General features: G+C 41.1%; 1 protein-coding gene across 6 annotated transcripts in view; it reads right to left on the reverse strand.

Annotated features, from left to right (window-relative positions):
* The window catches only part of CREM (cAMP responsive element modulator), a 40,719-nt gene that overhangs the window by 8,030 nt on the left and 8,040 nt on the right, over positions 1-24,649 (reverse strand). Inside the window, exons 3-7 of one of the 6 annotated variants that reach the window (XM_044424592.1) lie at positions 21,062-21,208; positions 17,542-17,639; positions 17,297-17,439; positions 14,782-14,970; positions 4,546-4,702 (exon numbers count right to left, since the gene is read on the reverse strand). In XM_044424592.1, the coding sequence (XP_044280527.1) occupies positions 4,546-4,702; positions 14,782-14,970; positions 17,297-17,439; positions 17,542-17,639; positions 21,062-21,208 (734 nt within the window). The other 5 variants (XM_044424593.1, XM_044424594.1, XM_044424595.1 and 2 more) reach the window with 5 other exon arrangements.

Below are 24,649 nucleotides of genomic sequence, written 5' to 3' on the forward strand. Positions count from 1 at the left end.
TTTTAGACTTCACGTTTTATAGCTGGATGGCAAGTTTTAAAATAATAAGTAAAGAAGCAGCAGCCAGTGATCCCCTTCTCCACCTGCTGCTGCCCACACAGAAGCTGTCAGAAACAAGCGAGCTGTGAGCACAAGAAGAAGTGAACAGTAATGATTTGCCACCTCTTTAAATAAGCTACCCCATTTATGTTGTTGCTGTTCTTATGTTAGCTGCTCTGGGAATGCTGCCAGCTGAAGAGCAGAGCAAAAATGCTTAAAATATATAAACATTAGAATATATAATATTAGACTGTATAAAACATTTTAGCAGCCCTTTGTGTACAATAATCATGTACTCCATCAGCCCTCCTCCAATTGCATTTATGGGACCTTCAAGTGGGGAGGGAGCGGCTCACCCAGCTTCCTGGAGAATTCATGGCTCAGCTGTAACTCAGACCCTTCACCCTCTCATTCCATTAGCTATGGTGAAGTGACTGAAACCAGCTTGAAAGTACAGTCTTATTGGATTGCCATTCTATAGATGAAAGGCTCTCAGATCAGAGCCTTCTGTCTGTCCTAAGTCCTGCTGGCAGGAAACTAAGTAAGGCAGGAAGAATAGTTTCACCTCTGTTTTTTCCAAAGTATGTTTAGCTTGACTAGCCTTTGATCTCAACTAGCTTTGCTTACCTTCCTGGAGGTGGGGGAAAGAAGAGAAAGACTTCACGATCCTGGATGCTCTGCCTCATCTTACCTGCCCACCAGCCTCCCCATCCTTTTTCAGGGGGCTCTTGCTGCTGTGCGGGCAAGATCCACAGTCAGATCTCTTCCTCCACACTCCTAGCTCAGACTGTAGGCACAGAGGAGGAAATCTGCTGCATCCCATAGTACCCCTGGTGCTATCTAGGAGCAGCCACTCTGCCCAAGAAACATGTTGTGCTTTTATAAGAGACAGGAAAATTTATACAATGCATGGATCAGGCAATAATTGCATCAAGTCCTGCTATTAATGCTACACTGCTTTGGGCCTCTCATTACAGGAGGGATATAGCCAGGTTGCAGTCAGTGCAGTGTAGGGCCACAGGGAAGGTGGCCGGATTGCAGGGGATGCCGTATGAGGCGAGACTGAGGGAACTGGGTCCCTTCAGCCTAGAGAAGAGGAGACTCAGAGGGGATCTGTTGGCGACATACAGGTATGTGAGGGGACATCACATGGAGGTGGGTAGAGCCTGTTCTCCCCTGCAGAGTTGGGCAGGATGCGCTCCAATGGAGCAAAGCTCAGGGAGCCAAGGTTCCATTTGGATGCCAGGAAGTCCTTCCTGACAGTTCGGACCCTGAGGGTATGGAATGGGCTTCCACGGGAGGTGGTTAAAGCCCCATTGGTGAGGGTGTTCAAGGACAGGCTGGACATGCACATGATGGGCATGTTGTGATCGGAACTGGCTGGAGCTGAGGGTCAGACTAGATGGCCCGGGAGACCCCTTCTGACTCGCTCTGTTTCTATGTTTCTATTACAGATATTATTTATCATTCTACTTTTTGTACTTGTTCAACTATCTGAATCTCTTCTCCCCAGTTAAGACAGTAAACAGCTTTAATGAGAAGTAGGTCTGTAAATCATGTTTTATTTGTAATCTGCTTTGGAAGGTTTTTGTTGAAAAGCAGTATATATTCTAAACAGACAAAAGAGTCCTAAGTTAGACATTTTATTTCAGAGCAAAGGCACAACCCTCTTCTGTAGTTCAGAAAGTAGTTCAAGTTGTACAAAGAGGCTGGGCAAGGTTTCCCTCTGGCCACAGACCCTCCTGAAGTGCAACTCCAGAGGTCTGTGGGCAGGACTTTTCAGAGAAATCAAGTAATTGTTGCTGGAAGGCGGGTTAAAAGGTTAAAACTGGCATGTGGAAATCAAATACTTTCATATGCTCCATTGAGATCTTGGCCAATATTCATATCAATACAGAAAGAGCTAATGTACTCAGAAAAATGAACATATATGTGTTATTGACAGTGGTCACTAGACTGAACCTGAAGAGAGAAGCACAAAAGAAAGAATATCTGAATTCTAGGTCATTTTGGGGGTGGGTGGAAGTGAGCAATTCAAAACAGAAGGCATGAGAAAAAGCAATACCATGAATGCAGTGAGCAACGGCAAGGTTAGTTACAAGGGATACAACTTTCCATACAAAGCACATGCTAACAGTATTAATATTGGTAACGGACATGCATCAACACCAAAAAGAAAGCACACAGAAGTAAAAACAAACAAAAGATGAATATATGCTGCACAACAAAGAATATTCACAAAGCAATACAAAAATGAAGCCTATGTCACACAAAATCTCGCAAATCAATCTACCACAGGAAAAGATATTCCATAGCAAATTTATGAGCTCAGCTGTTATAAATTCAACAGAGCAGAAAATTAACACAAAGTATTTTCATCATCGCTTTACCTAAACAGATACTGCACTACAACCTCCTGCAGCAAGACAGAATTTCTATCTAAAATAACGTCAATAAAGTAATTTCAGAGGCAATGCTAGAGACTCCAGATCTTGTCTGGGTAGGGTGAGGGGGAGCATAGGATAGCTTGGAATCCCAGCTGTGACTTCAGAAAAGGCTCTGCAGTCAGGACTCTCTCTCCACCCTCACAACCAGGGTGATTCTTTTCAAGCCAGCTAGACTCCAGAGATGGAAGATCACCTCTGCAGCTGGTGTGGGGGCATTGCAGGAGGTGGGGAACGCTGGAGTGGAGGCAGTGCCGCAGCCCCTCCTCCTTACAAGGAGGGAAGAAGCATTTTAATGGCCAACATCAGCCATCTAAATGGGCAAGGAGATCACAGAGGCAATCCGAGCCTCCACACTGTACTCCTATCACAATAACAGTTCCTAGGGAGAAAGCTCTACAGAACATTTAAGATACCTATTGCCCAAAACCAAATGAACTCCACTCAGGAAAAACAAAATGAAAGTAATCTAAACATGTGGTCGTTTTTGCAAGCTATTTCATGACATCTCTATACATGCCTGGCAATTGAAGAAACCACACTTCTTTTACACTGGAGCAAACATCAGGATGGTGAGCTTGGATGTGAACCTTCTTACTAAACTGGTAAACTGTATGAATTAGGTTGGCAATTGGGGCGACCCTTGAAGACGGTCCGGATACTTGAATTGGTTCAAAATAGAGCTGCCAGGCTGCTGACGGTGACTGGGCATTATGTTCACATGACTCCAGTCCTCCGTCAGCTTCACTGGCTTCCCATTGAAGTCCAGGCCCAATTCAAGGTGTTGGTGATGACCTACAAAGCCCTAAACGGCTTGGGTCCTGGTTACCTGAAGGAGTGCTTACATCCATATACGCCCGCCCGCCCCTTGAGATCTGCGGGAGAGGCCCTTCTCCGGGAACCCTCCGTGAAAGAAATTAGGAGGGTGGGTACTCGGAGGAGGGCTTTCTCTGCGGTGTCACCCAATCTATGGAATGCGCTCCCCAGAGAGGTCTGCCTGGCGCCGTCGTTATTTGTTTTTCGGCGCCAGGCGAAGACCTTTTTATTTAAACGTCATTTTAATTGTAAATATTATTTGCTTATTTTATCTGGCCAGGGCGACTTATTTTATATTGTTAATTTGTATGTATACTTGAATGTTTTATATTTTAATTTTATGTTGTGAGCCATTCCGAGGCTTCGGCGAATGGGGCGGCATAGAAATGTTTTAAATAATAAAATAATAATAATAATAGGTGTAACTTTCATACAGCAGAAGCTGATACAGAAAGTTTTGAATAAGTCACCACTCCAAATGGTAGGTTGGGCAGTTGGGCCATCTGACAAGAGGTTTTCTAAAGTGTAAAAAGAGTTAAGAATGCAACTGTACAGTAGCCAACAGGGCTTCAAATAGGTGGGTGATGTGATGAATAGCCACTGGCCATCAGTAGTGCAGAAAAGGAATTGCCCTCTTCTACAATTTTAAAAATGCATGGCGTTATATAGAATCATAGAGTTGGAAGGGGCCATAAAGGTCATCCGGTCCAACCCCTTGCTGTTGCAGGACACCTATTTACACCATCCCATTCAGATGGCTGTCCAGTTTCTATACAAATCTTTCTAGTGTGGGAGAGCCCACCACCTCTCTGGGCAGCTGGTCCCACTGTCGTATTGCTCTGACAATGAAGGAAACTTTTCCTGATATCTAGCCTAAACCTGGGTTGTCACTTGATTTTCCATGTCCTACACTCTGGTATCAGCAAGAAGAGATTTTGACCCTCCTCTTTGTGACAGCTTTTGAGGTACTTATAGAGGGATATCATGTCCCCCCTCAGTCTTCTCTTCTCAAGACTAAACATGGCCAGTGCTCTCAGTCTTTCCTCATAGGGCAGTGTTTCCAAACCCTGGATCATTTTGGCTTCCCTCCTCTGGACCCTTTCTAATATGCAAGAGTCCATTTAAGAGTTTACTTTTGTATTTTTCCAACAACAGTCCTTAATTCCTCACCCCCACGCCCCCAAACTTGCACATACTCTGCTCTTGAAAGGAATTCTAGCAATATTTTGTCTTTAAATATTGGTACCTATTTTTCATAAGCCTTAGCTCTCTTTTACGTGTCGCTTCTTCTGCTAGCTGCTGTGGGCTATGCAACGTTCCTGGAGAAGCTGCCATGACTACCCCTTGAGGTAAGGCTGTGGTTGGAGTTCGGATCTGGTAAGTTGGCATGTCACCAGTAGCAGCTGTAATTTAAAAAGAAAAAGAAAGCAGGGATAGATTTAATTTATAATAAGGTAACAATCAAACCCCAAAACTGTCCAGTTCATGATGCAGTCGTGCTAACAACTGTTGGTCAAAATGCCCTCCAGATGCCAGGAAGAGAATAATTCACAAGAACATCTAGCCATCCAAGTATATTCTTTCAATCCAGTACAAAACGGAGTCCCCCAATCATTTATGGTGGAAAACCATAGCTAGAGGCATATCCATTGGGACGCTTCTTTTAAAGCACACAAAATCAGACTTAAACAACAGAAAAAGGCAATGAGATAAACCTGCAAAATTTAAGCATTTCAATTAAGCCATGAACAGAGCATATATCAGTATACAAGTTTATTTTCAAAAAAAGCAGTGTCTCTATTTTCAGCACAACACATCTTTGAAGACATGTTCTCTCTTCTCTCAGAAAGGATAATATCTGCCACCTAAAGTTTTTGTAAGTAGTTTTATGAACAATGAGTTACATTATGCTGCTGATTATTAGGAATACTGTTTTAACAATTCAAAAATGTGATCAATCTAATCAGTTAGTCAACTCAGCATTTCAGCCCTATTAAAATCCTGGCAGAAAGGCATTAGTGGCATAGGAAGATGATGTCTCTCGTTGCAACCGGCTGCATGGAATTCCTGCCCAAGGCTGTGACATCATTCAGCTGTACACAGTGTTTGGCAGGTTAAATCATGCAATTACAGAGTTGGAGGGAGCCTTGAATACTAGCGAGTCTACCCTCTGCTCCATGAAGGAAATCTAGACCTAGAATATTTACAACAGATAGTAAGGGAGAGCCTACCACCTCAGTAGGTAATTGGTTACAAACAGCAGCTACTCCCAACAACATTTAAGTGAAATCTACCTTCCTACAGCTTAAACCATTAAATCTAGTCTTGTCCTCCAGAACAGCATCAAACAATTCTTTGTCCTCTTCTATATGACAGCCTTCTGGTATTTTAGGAATGTTCATATGTCCCAGACCTCTCTGCTCCAGGCTAAGCATAACCAGTCTGTCCAACTTTTCTGCTTGTTTTCCATAACACATATAATTTTCATTACCCTGCACTGGGTTCCTTCTCATTTGTCTATACATACTTAAACTATAACACACACATTCTGTCATCCTCACCATTCCACAGAGACAAAAACATTTCCCCCTGCATCCCACTTTACTTTTAGATCTTGGTACCATGTACATACAATGTAGCCAGGATTATATACACATCAGTTGTTGTGTACTAATTTTATATTTTCTATTGAATACCAGCATTTCCCGAGACTAATCCAGAGTCAAACATGACTTGTCTACTTTATGGCCTGGCCAAGCATCGTACTTCTAGGAACCATCAGACAGATGCTTCTGGGCAACCCAAAAAGCAGCATCAAAGTTACAGCCCACAGTTTGCCCATCACTGTCAAAGCAAAAGGTCCACTGTTAGCTCATTCAAATGTTGCTTTAAGTTTGAGATAGATTTTGTGAGTCCAGCAAAGTGTCAAGCAAGCTACTCAGCAAAAGCAGAAAAATAAATAAATAAAATCTGTGCTGTCCTTCTTCAACTTACCTGGGTCGCTGTCAGTGACAGTTCCTTCAAGTGCCCAAAGGGCACTTTGGAGGGACCACCACTGGCTAATTGTTCCTAGCTCCAATTGCAAGCCAAAAATTTGCACTTTTTTTAAAAAATCTGTTTTTTGGTAAGTGCAAGTTACTCACCTTTGGGAGACTAGAATGAAAAGGCTTGCCTTCTCAGTGTCATGATAGGCGCCTGCAGTGGGTAACAGTCATGGACTTTGACTGAGAAAGCCTACAAATAGGTTAATTTGTTACTTTCCTTCCCCTTGACAGTTGTCCAACAGGGAGCTGTCAAAAGAAACCAAAGCTGTGAGAGCTCTTTGCTCATGAAAGATACGGTCAGCCTCTTTCTGGCAAGCTCCTCTTGATTCCTGGCTAGACCTAACTGCTTTCTGTGTCTCCCACCCTTCCTGTCCTCGCCAGAGACTCTAGGACCTAGAGTCTAGGTGCTCAGGAAGGTGGAAATGTGCTAGCAATTCCAGTTATGCAAACACAGAATTTGAACAGCCATCAAAACAAAGGCTGCCTTTCAAAATTGAGGTTTTGACAAGGCTAGTGATGTTTCATCGCTGCTTTTGCAACCAACTCCCCTGAGATGTCAAGCCAAATCAAGTGTCAGGAGTACCACAGGTTGCATCATGAAAAGCCTGCGCTGTATACCTTATTTGCAGGTTGGGTTGTCATGTTGTATGAATGCAACTACTGAGCCAGATTACTGGTTCATCTAGCCCACCACGGACTGGCAGCAACTCTCCAAAGCAGCAAGAACAGGCTTCTAAGCCCCTACCCAAGTCACCTTCCACAGTGTGGCATCCTCAGTCTTCTTCTGCGGGTACCAACATTCCCCACCACTGTTTATAAATGTTTATATATATGCATACATGCATACATACATACAAAGTAAAACATCATTATTAGTATGGGAAGTGAGACATGAATCAAACCATACGCCTCTAGCCGCCCACCATTTGTATGTTCTCAAACCAAACATTTCTGGGCATTCTGCATTCCTGGGGCTTTTGTATACAAGGCATTCACTGTGCATTCATGGTCCCTCACAGATGCATTAGGGGCTTTTCTTTAGGTTGTAATCCTCCAAGGTCTATCCTGAGTTTCCCAGCCATTTTTGCAGTTTTTTTCTAAGAGCAAGGAAAACCTTGCATTTTCATAGATGGTGCCTTTAATTGCCATAAAAGCCTAGCGCATTTTTGCAGCTTCACTCTATGCCACATTGGCACCTTGTGCTGTCTAACAGGATGTATAGGAATATATAGAAAGGCAAGGTTATGTGAAGGGATGATTTAATGCTCTGCAAAGAAATCAGAAGAAGCTGCCTGAGCATAGCGCCAGGTTACATGGTGGGCAGCTCAAGCCACACAGTGGCTCACCTTGACACATGCTCAGCTTCAAAGATGTTTTTAAAAGAAAAGACCCTATCACCACCATTGCCTGGTATGGTTGGGCAGTTGGGAAGAGCAAAAGAGATTTAACAGTGGAAGAAAGGATGATATTGGGTAATGAAACCTCTTCAAGGGGGATCTTCCTTGTGTGCAGTTTCTTGGTCAAGTCACTTATTCTTCAGCTACATCCGTTTGCCTTCTGTAAAATGGGTGTTTGAGGACTGGCTACGCCCATCACACCTGGCATTTTTGCAAATGCAATGCTCCCCATGGTGACATTTTCTGACAGCCCATACTTCAACATTTCTCATGTGCCCTACGGCACAAAGGGGCTGGATACCTCAACTATATATAGCTGGTGGCCTGCCTTCACCTTGGTGGGTCATATGCTCTACAGGCCAGCTCTGGGAATTCCTGTCAGTCAATAACTCCAGAGAACTCTGGAACGTTTGAAGATAAGGTAGAGTATTCACTCTTCACATGGAAGAAAGCTGTGGTTGTGGAGTCCCATATGGAACTACAATGGTTTGTTTATCTGGACAGGTGGATGGTCTCTTTGCCTGTCATGTCCAAAGATCACAAAAAGTGTGATGAGTTGCCAGCTTGGCAGAGCAGCTTGGGCTAAGCCTCACTGCTGCTGAACTTAGTTAATATCTAAATTTAAATAAATACCCAAAGGAATGTTTTCCTTCTTCCTTTAACCATACAAACACCAACAGCAGCCAGATAAACCCCTCCAGCCTGTACTGATAGTTGCCAGTGCTGAATCAGTTCCAAACAAAACACTGGTAATATTATTTTTATACAGCATGACATAATGCTACGACATCAGAAAGATTTGCAATATAATTAATATTGGCAACAACTCTATGAATCATTGTTTTTTTAATTAAAGAGAAGGTGCTCAGCCTGTTGCCCCCAATTAAATTTCTAAGTATTAAATTTCACTCTGCTTTTGATGTTCCTAATACATCACCAACATGGCCCATGCTACGGCAGAACACAGGCAAACTACTATATCAAATTAAAGGCAGTGGGTGAGCAAACTAGGTTCATGGAGAAAGCACTTGTGGATTTTCCTCCTCTTCAGAGGAATGAACAAGTATAATCAGACTTCAGTGTAATTGTTTTACACAGACACTGTTATGGTTCTAAAGAGTTATATTCTTCCTCTACCCCATAATATGTACAAAGTTCCTATACAGCTCAACATTAAAAACAAAACATTACCAATAATGTTTAACATAATTATATGGAAAAATACTTCATAACAGCAAAGGAAAAAAGGTAAAGGGGGAAATAAACAGCTGGAGTTCCTGAAATGCTTACCTTGTCCAGCCTTGGCTGAGATTCAGTTTGAGGTATCACAAACAAGTGGAGGAACAGTCATTGTGGTTCCTGTAGCTCTTACAGTAAACTGAAACGTATTTTCACTTAGCATGATCCAATCTAATTAAGCCTGTATAATACTGCCTGCATGCTATCTCAAGTTTGTAATGAACTTGAGATCTACTGGATTTTCCATCATGCTTTTCCAACTTTCTCCCCCTACTCCTGGCAATTACTTTTCTATTGCATTGCATAACATCCGGCTTTTCAGATGCATTCTGAAGCGCCCTACCTTCTGACATTTTAATTGACCCTAATAAAGGTACTGCCCCACTGTGGCTTTCGGATGCTTTTCTTAACGGGCCAACATGGCTATGTGCAACATGTATGCTGTGGTTTTTGTAATGCTGAAGAAATTGAGTCAGAGAAAAGGCAACTAAATTCAGGTTTCCTGCTCTGTCTAAATCATATTTCATAAATAATGGCAGGGGTATCAGCCAGGTCATCAGACTGCTGGTTTTTAAAAAGCTGCTAGAAAGCAGAATCATAACAACTGTAGAACAGGCAAAAGAGCTGTGTTCCCCATCCTCTGCCCCACCTTCCAAAGCATGTGCTGTACCATGAGGGTTATAAACTTTACTCAAGTCTCCTATACATCTCCTAGTTCTATGCTCACATTATCCCAGGATCTTTTAAGTATAGCTAAGGTAGACAGAGACTAGGTTTACTTAAATTGAGAGACCGAGAAACGGTGTAAAAAGTGCCAGTAGCTCTAGATGAAGCAGAAAGGAACTGACTAAATCACAGCATGACTTGCTGCTGACGTCAATGTGTGTGTTGTTTGTGGAGTTTAAGTTTTCCAGCTCTGCTACTGAAACACGGTTCCAGGAAATCTAACGACGTCAGCTTTTTGAACTTGATTAAGCTGTGGAGCAGACCATTTTCAAGCACAGGAGGCATAAAATAATAAATCATAAGCCAAAAGATTATTTGAACATCCACAAGTCTATCAGTTTTGTTTCTGCTCTTTATATCTGTCTGAAATGAATGTTACAGGACTGATTGCATAGCTAAACAGAAAGCATATACTGGAACTATACTCGGCTGTTAGAAGCAAAAGAAGTGCTCTTTCATGAACTTCCAAGCTATTTTTAAAAAGCAAAGGAGATAGGGTACTTGGTTTCATTGCTAAAGAAATGGGATATTTCAGTGCTCAAGTTAGCAAGGAAAAGCAGAAGCAGATAACTTTTAAGTACATAATCAGTCCAGCATAAAATGCTGCATCAGCTCAGGACATATTAAAGCAGTGTGCAGCACAGTATAAAAAATAAAGAAGTACTAAGCGAGTAAGTGCTGAAAGACGGCAATTGGTTGTTGCTGGATATTTTAGCAAAGCAATGAGGCTGTGCTCTTGTTTACAACTAGGCTGCTTAAATTGCACCGAAGTAAATGGGATTTAGGGAGCCTAGCTGTAAACAGGACTACAGCCTGAATTTCCTCTTTTGCAAAGAAGCTTACAAAATTGCCTACCGGTTTCATCTCTTGTTACAGCCATGACCAGTGCCTGCTGAAAGACTTCTCCTCTGCCACCAGCTGAACATGAACTGTTCCAAACAAGTAAGCATGTGCAGGAATACAAGCTTCAGCACTGACATCATAATGACCTCACTAGCCTACCCCGTCATTAATGTGCTTTCTCACTGGAACAGCTTGTTGAAACAGGAGCCCAGGAAAAACCTTTACTAACAAACAATTGCTTCAGCTTTTATATACTCCAGGTTTTGCTCTCCCTGCAGTACAAAAACATACAAACCCCAGGGAGACACCTATAAATCAAGCTCCGCAGACGCATTTGTACAGGGGGAGGGGGGAAGCTATTCCAATGCCAACACTTTACAAAACAAATGCTCTGAAAAAGTATACTTTAGACAGTAATGCAATCCGGCTTCAATAGGCATTCAAGGCAGGTGAGTAAGGGCAGAACAGTTTTGAATCATGTTAACCCTGTGCCATTTTAGCCTGTTTTAAGAAAATGAGAAGGATCAGTCCAAATGTCTGTCATCTCCCCCACAGTGGCCATCCAGGTGCTCATGGAAAACCCACAAGCAGGACAGTGAGGGAAAGAGCACTCTTCTGGTCGCTCCTCAATGGCACGCTGCAACAGAACTATTATGAGTAGCAGCCTATGTTTGTCAATCCTCCTTTAAACCTAGGTTACAAAGAATATATTGAAGGATGCGATTCTATGCACATTAACCTTGGAATAACTCCCACTGGATTCCATGAGACTTACTTCTGAGTAGACTTCCATAACAATGTATTTTAGTTAAACTTTACACTCCGCATCAGGAGAACTTTTCTGTTAGTTACCATTCAACATGCTGCTATTGGAAAGAAGCTTACTACCATGTAATAAAAACTACATGGCTCCATCCAATCTTTTCATTTGTAGCATCAGAGCATTTACTCTGTGTGTATCCCCCCAGCCCATCCATTCACTCTCATCTCCCACCAATATTTTGTCAGTGGGGTGGATTGTTGTTGTTCTTAGTTGCGAAGTCGTGTCCGACCCGTTACAACCCCATGGACAACACATGGACAAAACCATGGACAACACCATGGGATAGATTACTTATGTCAAAAACCTGCTTGCTTCTCAACCCCATAGACGTGTCGCCATTCTCTCCCTCCATCTGCTGAGCCCCTCCATGGATAGACAACTGTAACCAATTCCGTATTTAAAATATTGTAGTTCCCTTATGGCCTTCACAGGATTCTTTGCTCCCAACCATCAGTAAAGGGAGCTCATTCCAGAACATTAGAGTTATAAAACCATACACACAGACACCCCTATATAACCCCAATCAACCAGTCAAATATTTTTTTGCAGCCACAATTCCCTGAAACTTCCCATGTGTTCATGGCAGGCACTTAATTGCAGGCTTAGGGCTATGGGTGGCTGTTCTGTCATTGCTGGAGCGCTTCACACATGATAAGTGACAATTCCAGCGTGGGACAGTGCTTAGACTGTTGCACACGGACTTGGCTGATCCAGGCTCTAGTCCCCGCTTTTGCATGAAACTCACTAGCCAATCACTAACTCTCAGCCTAATCTACCTCACTAAGTTGTTGTGCGAATAACCAGCTGTCCTTGGATCCTTGCAAGTGTAAAAGATGAAGGGTATGGATATAATAATAAATAATCATAAATTCCATTTTAAGGTATTGAAGATCTAACTGCAGTTTATTTCATTTTCTCCAAATTGTTTACAAACATTTCCTAGGCAGTACAGAACCATACAAGTGGAAAGACTGCTTGATTGAAAGCAGTGTAGCTTATGGTCAAGGAAGTATGTGGCAGCCACTAATTTTCTTCTCAGGGCCAAACTGCACATGACATGGCCACTCAAACTGGTAGCCAAGCACCTGGGTTTGCTTCCTCTCATTTTGTAGAGTCACATCATTTCTGCAATTTCCTCTCTCAGACAACCAATTATGTCAAGTGTTAGGTGAGGAAATACAGGATGTAAAATACAACGGTGGTTAAATTCTACTAGCTTATTAAGCAACACACTTTGTCCAATATGTTGTTATAGAATGGACACTACAGCAGACACTTGTTTACTATTATCTCAAATTGGCTTAGGATAGGGACTAAGCAGCAAGCTACCGAAATAGTTTAATTTACTCTTCAGTGAAGAAGGAGCACAAAAGGAAGCATTCTGTTGCTGAAGTTAATGTGAGAGATGTCCCTGTTTCATTATGTAAAGTTCCACCAAGCTGCAACATTAGCGACTAGTCAAATCTTCTCTTTCAATCTCCCTTCAATCCACTGAACGGGGTAGGAATACTCAGATTCCTTGCATAAAAGACATTATTTTTTTGAACAACAGCAGTTGATTTTCATTGAGTTGGCTCCCATTTAACCAATCCTTCTGGATACGGTACTAGTAACTTGGAGTACAAACCTATGCAAATAGGAATCTTAAGCAGAGGAAAGTACCACTGAATTAATTGGGGCGTATTTCTACATAAACTAGCATATTCTACAGAATAAATTACCGGTTCCTAGCACAGAGTTATTAAAACATTTATGTCTCTAATAATTACTTTATGACCAATAATTGCAGAAGTACATGTCTTTTTGTATTCAAGTTATTTCTGTGCCTAAAAGTACATTTGCACTATGTTTTCTGCATTTAAGTTCATTTTGCACTTAGCTGATCAATAATTCCAGAATATTGAAGCTATTATGAGTGGCAAAAGATGTATTATATCAGGGACCCATTCAGAGATGAGGACTCCCCCTCAGCAGCCCACTGTGACAATTTTGCTAAGCAATTTGCTGATGAATTTGCTTGCATCTGCTAATAATTACTAACGGTATAGCACTGGCATGTTTCTCCAGTTTCACTAGACAGGTTTCAATTTGTACAGCCTGAAGATGTGGACAAAACACTTCAAAGTGTGAGATCAACCACTCGGACGATTGACCCTTGCCCTTCTTGGCAGATTAAAGCAGCAAAGGGCGACTTAATCAAGTGGGTGAGGAGAGTAGTGACTGCCTTCTTAGAGGGAATTATAATTTAATCAATCCTCTAGGTGGCTACACTAAGACCTCTTTTCACAGAAGAAGTTCTCTCTGGACCCTGCCATATTAGATAATTTCCAGCTACTCACAAATTGGCCATTTCTAGGCAAGGTAGATGGATGGCATCTCAGCTCCAGGGATTCTCAGATGAAATGGTTAAACCCATTTCAATCTGGTTTCAGATTTGCTTTTGAGACAGAGACGGTACAACAGGAATGAGTTGGGGAGAATTTTCTTGTTGGTTCTGTCGGACCTCTCTCAGTGGTGTTCAACATCAGCCATGCTGTCCTTGTAGATCACTTGGTGCTGATGGGTCTGGGAAGCACATTCTGCCATAGTTTTGGCCTGCCTTGATGCTGGTTACAGAAGATGATGTTTGGAAACTTCTGTTTGCCACTTTGACTTCTGGTGTACAATGTTCCTTATGAACTAGGTCTGTTCCTCATGTTATTTACCATCTACATGAAACTATTGGGAGAGGTCAGAGGGATTGAATGCCTTTTTTCATCAAGATGTAGATGATACAGAACTCTTTTTTTTTCATCTAGCGACAAAGCTGTTGGGTTTCTAGACCCAGAGGTAAAATTGAGAAAAGGAGTATTATGTAAGCTATCTTGCCAGGCAAAAAGAAGGGCTATAAATATGATAAATTAATCAATGCTAACAAGACAGATGTACTCTAAATCATAAGAAGGGTGAATTCTGGAATAGAAATTCAATCTTTTGGGGGACCCTTTGACTTTGCATTTGGATAGGCAGACAACAGTAGAGGCCATTTCAGTAGCGGCACTGTATTTACGCAACATCTCCCAATTGGTTCAGGAGGGACCCACAGTGATGTCCTTTGGGCATCTAGTTAAATAGGACCTTTTTATTCTCCAAAACTTTTGGTTAATGTCCTGTGTGTTCACTGCTTTTCAAAAGCTAGAGCTTCTTGTTTTCATTAGATTGTTATTTGCAAGTCACAATATATTTTAAATATATTTTAAACTCAGTTTAAATTTTAAACTGAGTAAAAAAGTTTAAAACAAATACAGATTTTAATGCATTTATTCTACCTAAAATTAACTTGAAACGGTTTGCAGAGCCATTTTGCTAATGCAGATAAAGTCTAAAAAAGCTTTAATAGAATTAAATAATAAATAAAACCAAGAACATACCTTGGACAACAACTTGACTCCCAGGAACAAAGAACTGTTGTGTGCCATCAGGTGTTTGAGCTGCATATTGTACAATAGTAGCACCAGGCTGAGGAGCTCCTGAATTTGTCATTGTTAATGTCTGCAACCCCTGAACACCATCCGATGCCGGATTAGAAATCTGGATTGCTCCACCCTGGGCTATGGCAACTTAACAAAACCAATGGATATAATTAGACACAAGAAGAGTGTTTGAAAATAGCTCTAATTCAGTAATTCCCAAAGTGTGCAGGGCCTTGGCCTGGTTCATATGTAGCAAAATACCATGGGGTTGTTTACAAGTTACAAGTAAATGTAGCAAATACCTATAGCTTGTTTACAAGTATCTAGCTTAGTCACTGTGACATCTGAACCTGGAGTTGCTGAGAAAGAAACAACCAAGAATTTTCATCCGTGGTATGTTGTTGAGATAAGATTCTGGGATGAATCTTCCTCAACAACCAGAGTTCAGGGTTTGGTCATCTCGGGTATTTAGCAAAACAGTAGGATGGTGGCAGCTTCCTGGTGATTATGAATAATCCACAGTTTAAACAGCCTGTGGGAGTTGTGTCACATGCAGTGGGTTATTAGAGAACTGCCACTGTATTTTAAGAAACTGGGTATAACAGCGAAACAGCATTTTTACCAAGGTCTTCAAAATTTAACAAAGGCTTGATCCAGACTTGTTCTCCCATTTACTGAAGGGTTTTCAGTCTTCAGTAAGTCCTTCAGTCTGGCTCCCACTGGCAGAAGGGGAGGGAGGGGGCAGATAACCCTCTTGCACCCCCCAGAGCTGATTTGCAGGGGGAGATCTATGAAAATTGTCCCTCTCCCCTTTTTACCAACAGTAGCATTTCATGACCACTCAGGAGTTCTCTGGATCCAAGCTAGAGTTTATTTTATTAAATACAGTTTGTCTTCAAAAATTATAGCAATTAATTACACACATCTAAAGATATTTTATATGCAATACACACATGTGCACACACACGTGTTACAGACAAATTCAGATTTCACACCTTCAGCAGTAGGGCTATGCAGACATAATTAGAAATTGAATTAGAAAATAATTAGAAATCCCATGTTCCTGATTCTATGCATAGGCCCCACACCTTTGGTCTTCCGTGTAAGGTGCACATTACTGGTTACTTGCAAAAGCTCTATTGGCAGTAGAGGAAGAGGAGCAGAGAATTGTGTGCCCACCCCTTGCCCATGAGGAGAAGCCGCCACTACTGCATTCTCTCTCTTTGTAGGCAGGGGGATGTCCTGGTGGATCACCTACAGTGCAGGTAGTCTCCCAGGACCATGGCGCCTCTCATAATGCCTAAGTCTAAGGAGAAAGCCCTTCAGAGCTCAGTTGTCCGGCAGAGTCGTGGCAAGGCAGCACGAAGGAAGGGGAGAGGAAGAAAGGAGGAAGACAGATGTAGCAGGTAGGCAGGGTAGAAGGAAAGAAACTGGGAAGATGGTAGGAAGGAGGGAGGAAGACAGAGAAGGTGGGGGGAAGGAAATGGATGTGGTGGGAGTGGTGAGATACATGTGGCTAGCTCTTAGGCTTATTTTTACTTTTATTTTTATTTTGATGACCGAAGTGGTTAGCACCTAAAAAAATAGCAGAGACCAGTGCTCAACACAGGCATTAACTGAACATGGAATGATTGGGAGTGAGACCAGCATGTATAATCCAACTATCCAGCTATTGTCATTTTTCTCAAAAAATGAAAACTAGATTTTGATGGAGATATTGTGTTTCTAGTAATTAGAAGTGTTTCTACTATTAAACACTTGTTGAAAAGGCAAGCATTCCAGAAACATTATCTAGCAGTAAAATTCAATACATGCCTATTCAGGTGTGTATAGTTTTCCTATAGTAGAACTAAGGACAAATATCCCCAAAATTTGATAGATAACACTTTTTACTCTCTAGTTTGGGCTCATACTACTCCCTGGATACAGACCCTAGTTTGGACATAACAACACACAAAGTGGCTGACCCTATGGTCTGAGTATCAGTAATGTTGAATTGTGAGTTCTCTTTATGTATGTACCATAGCACAACTGTTAACCATGAACAACCCAGAGTTATCACATTCACTTCAGTGATAACTGGTTCCCAGTATTGTACACAGCAGCCTAATCCTCAACTTTTCTTTCTATACCATTGCGTTTTAGTTATAGGGAAGAAATACATAAACCTCTTTGTGTACTGTAGCCTTCAGTTACGTAATGATATCTATGCTTCTGAGCTCACACATATTAAGGAACATCAAAAAGATTTTAAAAAAAGAATAGAACAAAGAAAGGAGGTTTTCATGTTAGCTTATTAATTAAAAGAATAAGAAAATTGTACACTGCTTCGATCAAAGGAAACATAGGGTGTAATGGAGAATTGTCCCTTTTTCTCTGCCTCCCCCGTAGCTCTACTTCCAACAGACATGGAAAATCATAACTGTTCTTTTAGAAATAATGAATACCCTGTCTGATGTCACAGAATACATACTGTACTGCCCGGTGCTAGTCTGATAAAGGCTGGTAGGCACTGCCATGGCTGGGATGCCAGAGGGTGCGCCTTCTTCCTCTGGCTTTCCTTCTTCCATCTTAGTGACACCAGGTGCATCAGAAGAAAGTTCATTCAGAATTTTTCTGACATGAATAAATATATGCAGTTAAAGAAGCTGACACTTGAAAAGAGAGACTTATTCAAACATAAAGCAAAAACTGATGTTACACTGATGTATAGCTTACCGATATGAAGGCCTCCTTGAAAGTATTTCCCTCCGTTTCTGAGAATCAATTACAACCTCCGGTTCTGTAGATTCATCTGCACTTGTAGCTGATGCTACCTAAAATATGAATGTTCCGGAAATTTACCCTCACTTTCTTCACCATCCCTCTCTCTACATATAGGCCTTTCTCATCCTCCACTTTCATCTTTGTCACACTTATTCCTTGACCACACCACCTGTATCTTCATCCCCATAATTTTAATTGATAGCTTCAAATTTAACTGGAATTTGCCATTAATTTCCCTGAGTATTTTCAGGGATATATGTAAGGTTCTTGGGATATTTTAGGATTATCCTACTTGTAAAACTAGAGCACCCAGTCTAAGTTTTGGGTTTTGAGCAATAGCCTAATTAAGTAAGTAAGCAAGCAAATTGTTTCTGCAGCTGAGGAATAATGGGATTACAAGGCCTTTCAATCCACTCTGCTGAGAAATGGGCTCCTCCCTCAACCGTCACCTACTAGGATCTGTTCCATTAGGCCATAACATGAAGATCTCTAAACTTTTTGGGGGTCAGTGCACACATGTGGATTTTTGAGAGTGTGTCATGAGCATTTGCACAAAATGGTTGCCGTGGTTGGCATGGCCAGTGATAAAGCACTTCCCAGAAGGCACATTCTTGAGGCTAAAAGAAAAGGAACTTTCATTTAATGCAACAGTGGGGTCTCAATTCATGCACAAAGGCACCAGTCTGCACCATAAAGCCAATTACTCAAAAAAAAAGCAAAAAAAAAAAAAAAGCAAACTCTCCTACATAATTCCAGGGGAAATGCACATATACACCACACACCCCCAAAACCATGGCAAACAAACAAGCTAACATGACACCTTCCTATCTTGTTGTGTGCTGTCAAGTCATCTCTGATTTATGGCAACCCTGTGAATGAATGCTCTTTAAGACATCCTGTCCTCTACAGCCCTGCTCTGGTCTTGTAAACTCAAAGCTATGGCTTCCTTAAGGGAACTGATCCATCTCATATTTGGTCTTCCCCTTCTCCTTCTGTCTTCAACTTTCCCTAGAGCCTTCCTTCTTCATGAGATACCTGAAGTATGACAGTTTCATTTTCATCATTTTGGCTTCCAGAGAAAGTTCTGGCTTGATTTGAACTAAGACCCACTGTAAGTCCAGGGTATGCATAAAGCTTTTCTCCAGCACCATGTTTGGAACATGCTGAGGCACCAACATGTTCCAAACATGGTCAATGTTTGGAACATGTCGATTTTCCTCCCGTCAGCTTTCTTCACTGTCCAGCTTTTACACCCATACATAATAATCAAGAATAAAATTATGTGGATGATCTTGGCCTTGGTCTTCGGTGACACATCCTTACATTTGATGATTTCTTCTTGTTTCTTCTCTGTTGTCCTTCCAAATCTCAATCTTCATCAAATTTCTTGGTTGTACTCTCTTGGACGCTTGCATAAAAGTTTTTGATTCTTCTTCAGCATTTGTTGCTGGAGCACAGATCTGAATGACAGTTATGTTGAAAGTTTTTCCAACGTTTCTGATTATTATAATTTGGTCAGACTTTGCATTATAACCCCTTACTGCTAGAGCTATATTATGCCCCAGTATTAGAGCCATTCCATTTCTTCTGAGTTTTTCATTTCCAAAATAAAATACTTAGTGTTTGTCTGACTGAAAATGTTCCATTCCAGTCCACTTTAGTTCACTCACATCAAGTGCTGTGATGCTTAACCATTCTGTTTCTTGTTTCACAGTCTTGTTTCACAGCCTTGACTCATACTTCTCATGTTCCATGTTCACATTGCATATGCTGTGCAGACTCAGATGTTCCTTTTACCTCTGTGCATGTCAGCTGCTAGACATCCTTTCAGCTTTGATCTAGTTTTGTCATTAGCAACAGTGCTATTTGTACTTCTCCTATGCTCATCCCCATCTGATTGGGTGCTCTCCAACCTGGGCATCTCTTCTTCCAGTACTATCTCGTTTCATTCTGGATTGCTTCATCATAGGGGTTTTCACTGGCTCCTCTGCCCATGTCACCTTCAACTACCACTACTGCCCAAAAGCTGCCCTGAGGAGTTTCTTCACCTCCATCACCATTAGAAATATCCATTATCTTCTGATGCTGTAACCATTAATCCTGGAGAGGGTGGCTACATCTTAATTTGGTCTCTCAGCTTTCTACCATTTCAACTTGGGTGATGCTGCTAGGATACCAGCCTAGTGAGATAATCTGGCCTCTTGGCAGCATTGCTGTTGGTTTCCCTGACACTCTCAAACCCCTTTCCCCATGTTAAGGTGTGCATCCAAGAGGGGAGAACCTCTACGTGTACAGAAGTAAAAAACCTCCCATCATTCCCTGCCAACCCATTCACCAGGTAAACGTCTTTCTTTAACTCAAGAAAATCTAAAACTTTTTTTAATCAGCACAAATCCTAGTGTAGGCCAACAGAAGTGTCTAAGGGCACACTGGTACACATAGGTGCTTCAGTCTGAAGTGCCTTGCGATAAAAGATGGAGAAACAGCATTACAAAGGGCATGTCCATTGAGTTCTTCCTCTCCCTAAGCTGACCCTATTCAAACTGGTCAGTTTCAGACTTTGCAGATGTAAGAACAGGGTTTATTCCCCTCACCCCACCCCAACTTCTTTCGCTATCACCTTTCCCTTTTGTTAAGCTGCATCTTTCAGGTAGGGATTTTCTTTGTTACTGATCTGATATAAGCTGCACTGGGAGCCTTTGTGGCTAAAGAGTGGAAAGAAAAGCATGGATATGATTCTACCATTAAATGCAGTAATTACTAAATTATTTATGTGCGTATTTCTTTATTTTTACCCTCCAGGTTGAGTTCAGGCAAATACTATGAACACATTCCATGCAATCCAAAAATTTTATTACTTCATTTCCATAGCACCCAATAGCCAAAGATCTCTGGTCACAACACAAAATAACATAATCAGAATAAATCCCATTTTAAGCTATATATTTCCTGCATCAAGAGCATGCCACATCAATAGGTCTGCTGCAAAATACCACTTCCTAAACATCTTTCAAATCTTGAGAATTTCTCTACAGCCATGAGAAATAGAAACATGCTTTTTGGAAGGGTATACACAGAAATCTGAAAATGTCACCAGTATATCTATACTGTATGCATGATTTTAACATCACATGTAGTTTCTCCACCCACTGTATACAGATTAGTTTGCAACATTGCTAGAAGATCATTCATACAGAAAAAAGAAGGCAAGCATCTAAAATTACACCAGATATATATAAGTTATATGCCTAATTGCTCTGGCTTAAAGTAATCAGTCTTTAAAGAATCAAACAGAAAAATGATATTAAAATATTACTGCAGGCCACTATGCTAAAATAAATATCCATCAGCTGTCAACTGCTGGCACTAGATAGACGTTTTTCTGTCTAGTGCTGATGTAAAGAGAAGAGGTTCAGTATATCAAGAGAAGGCTAAGCAAAGCTTGGAGCAAAACAAGGGAGATACAACTAACCTGAACAGATTGCAACTGCGGTGACTGAATAACAGAAGGCTGGGTGGCTTGGATCACTCCTTGTACATGGACAGTTTGACCAGAAGGCAGCTGCACTACAGTTACTGAGGGTGATCCTCTTCCAGTGGTTGATCCTGCTACAGAAACCTATCATATGAGTGAAAAATCTCATGAAGGCATTAGCCAATCCAAGCACCTAGACTAGAGCATGATCTGACAAAGAAGCAATGTCACTTTGAAGCTTGCACCTTGAAACAGAATGTGTTGTTATCTAGTACAGTAAAATGCTCAATGCTGATACTGACAATTGAGTTCCCTAAAAGCAGAAGAAATATTGGTCATCACCTCTGCTTCCCTATTCAGTGCACAGAATGTATGCCAATAGGCACACAGACTACAGTTGAAACGGGAAAAGCCTTTTTTTGGTCCAAGAGTAACTGTAATCACACACATTGTGTATCATGGGAAGGGGGCCTAACTTTGACCGAGATGTAATTACTGTTATAGCGCAACTGAATTGCCTACTTGTGTAAGCTAATAGTACTCATACAGTACTTGATATTTTCTTACTAAAACCCTTTAACTATGCAGTAAGCACTCATACTTCAGGCCCACTATACAGAAGAAAAGATGGTTGGAACTTGGCAACTGCCAGCCAGTAAGTCCATCATATTATTTCACTTTGAAATTGGATCTTCCCTATTCTAGTCAAACATTTTTATCACTGAAATACCATACATGCTTGGTCCATATTTGTACTGTAATTATACAAGGTAGTAACAACCACAATGATTATGATGTAATTAAGTTAAGATATGAGATAAAATAAGTTAAATGAGATAAAATGAGATAAAAACCAGCAGGCAATATTCATTTTAGATATCACATAAGTATATAAAAACTGAGGCATGTGTTGCAGGCACTTCCTGTATAATTTAAATGAACACTAAAAACTACAAAAAACTATTTTTCAATTCAATTAAAATAGCTAGGTTGCATCCTAGCTATTACCTAACCTATATGGTAATATTTGAAAGTTTAAAAGAAGTCTCCAGGGAACCCTGCTTTTCTTTCTGTCACCCCTTTTCTCTTATCTCCTTTATCTGTTTTGAGACTATTCCAGTTAAAAACAAATCTAAATAATCCGAGAGATGAATTTCTTTTCGTGCTCTTTAAAAGCTGCAGAATTGTAAAACTGCACCTTTTCCTACTGAGCTACTCTCACATACTCATATGGAGATTGCAGCAGTTCTGGCAGTGCTGACGTCAATAACAGGGGGAACCCGCCACAGCAGTGGCATTTTAAGACTTACACAGACTCCCTGTTACTGGAAGCTGACAGTCTGCAGATCAGTTCAGCAAATTAGGGAACACAGTTTTCTTATACAACACTGAACAGAATAATTCCTGAAATGGACAGCCACGTGTGCATAACTTTTTTCAGGGACTGTTTAATTTAGATAAATAGATAATCTGTAGCTTTTAGTGTACATGATCAAAATTTCAAGCTTGTTGGTGTTTAATATTCATAAATGTATTTAATTCAACATAGAGTATGTGAGTTTAAGAAATAAATTGTGATTAGGCTGCTTTTATCTAACAGTCAGGTCCCACAGTGCCTGTTCAAGACCCAAAGGCTGCATCACAAGCTTTAAAGAAATACATAGTAATTCTGTGGGTTGAATCATCCAGACTAAGTTAGTAGAATTTGGGTTCCACCGTAATAGTTTATAAGATGCATATCATACATTTTAAAAGTTCAGAGCCCTCCCTGTACATAATCCCAGTAATACTTCCAACAGTTTATTACCCTGATATTACAGTTTGGGGTCTGAATCCAACAGTTTAATTCTACCTAGTAAAGTTCATGACAGAGCTGAGATGTTTAAATGGAACTTCCTGGCTCACACTTCATCAACAAACTAAAACTTAGTCAATAAACTAATAAACCATGTCCCAAGATTTGGCAAGAGCAGAGACAAGCAATGAATGTGTCTTACATCAGAGTTTGTGCTGTCTGCCAAAAAGTTAATGTGAATACACAAAAAGCCTCCTGGATAGAAATGCAGGAACATTATGAAAAATACAAGTCCTCCCCACAACTTAGATGCAGAGACAGGTTAGAGACAAAATCACTTTCTCTTCTAATGTCAGTCCATATCTGACATTCTTGATCCCCAAAACCAAATGCATGTACGTAACAACCCATCTTTAAAAGAAACATACAAGGAAGAAAAGGTCTGTTTGCTATACTAAAGATGCGGGAGGCGGGGGGGGGGGCTACTTTCAGAGCCAATGATGCAGACTGAGTATACATGGAGTTCTGGATAGAACCATCAACTTGAACAGAGATTTCAGACAAGTCATTATATTAAATTTAGCTAATGCTTATCAGTATTGTAGCTCCTAGATGGGGCTAAAAATATTGGTCTTAAGAAATAACTGCCTGTTGGTACAATGCAAATTTGGTTATCACCTGCATAACTAGAAAGACTGGCCAAAAATTCTAATAAAAGCTTGGTTTTCCTAGGACAGCGCAAACCAAAGTTCTTAGCACTGCCCACACAAGAGCTCTGTCAAATCCCTAATATCCTACCAGACAATATGGTTCTCATGCCGCATTAACCCACTCTGGTAATGAGCCACGGTAGGTTGGCTGGCAGAAACAACCCATGCAGGGTCCAAGAAGCAATCCCCCAGAATTTATCTTAGGGGACTCAGTGACTGTAGTTGTCTTGCCTTGTTTCCCCAACACCATTGTGAGCCCTTAATTGGCTCACCACAACCTTTTCCCTTTTTATTCTTTTTTCTGGAGGGAGATAATAATAATAATCTCCAAATTGACAGCTAAGCAGCACACTGGAAGGACTGTCACTGTTTGGCCACATCTTTAAGAAAAATGTGCACATTGTTAACTGTGGTCAGACAGAGTTGCACAGTTCCATGGCTTTAAACTGAGTCTAAAAATGCGAAGGTCTGGAAATGAGAAGGGAGTGTACCAGGGGAACCTGCTGTCAAAAGTGCAGCAGTTTCTATTCCTGGACGTTGACCTGGAGAGGTGCCAGGTATTTTTTTTCACTTTATTTGATGTGGCTGTCAAAGAACAGGCTGTCAAGTCAAAGCAAAGTTGTGAGCGATCTTTCCTTGCAAAAGGGGGTAGATGCCTTCCTGCCATCTTCACAGCAAGATTCTCAGGATTTTGAGTGATTCACACAGGTCCCATTAACCCAATTTTTCCACTTATTCCGGTGTTCAGGAAAGTGGAAAAGTGCACATCCACCCTTTTCAGTGACACAGAGGCAAGAAATAGGACCTTAACATTGGATTTAATCAGGGCTAGACAGGGTAGCAGCCCCTCCAATGTTTCATTCAGGGATTTTGGAGAGGCTGTTACTGACAGCAGCATGGGCAATACTGCCAAGAGTAAGGACAAGGTATTTTGCTGCTCTGTCCAATGCCCTTGCTCACAATTCCCTCCACTCACAGTGGGATTGCCTACTCGGGTTCAGACAACTCAACAACCTACTGTAGGTTGAACAACCCCGGAACAACTAATGAGTTCTCAGAGTGGCTTGCAGGCTAGAAACA

The sequence above is a fragment of the Varanus komodoensis genome, unplaced genomic scaffold (assembly GCF_004798865.1).
Source record: "Varanus komodoensis strain SLA01 unplaced genomic scaffold, ASM479886v1 scaffold15, whole genome shotgun sequence".
Classification (NCBI taxonomy): domain Eukaryota; kingdom Metazoa; phylum Chordata; class Lepidosauria; order Squamata; family Varanidae; genus Varanus; species Varanus komodoensis.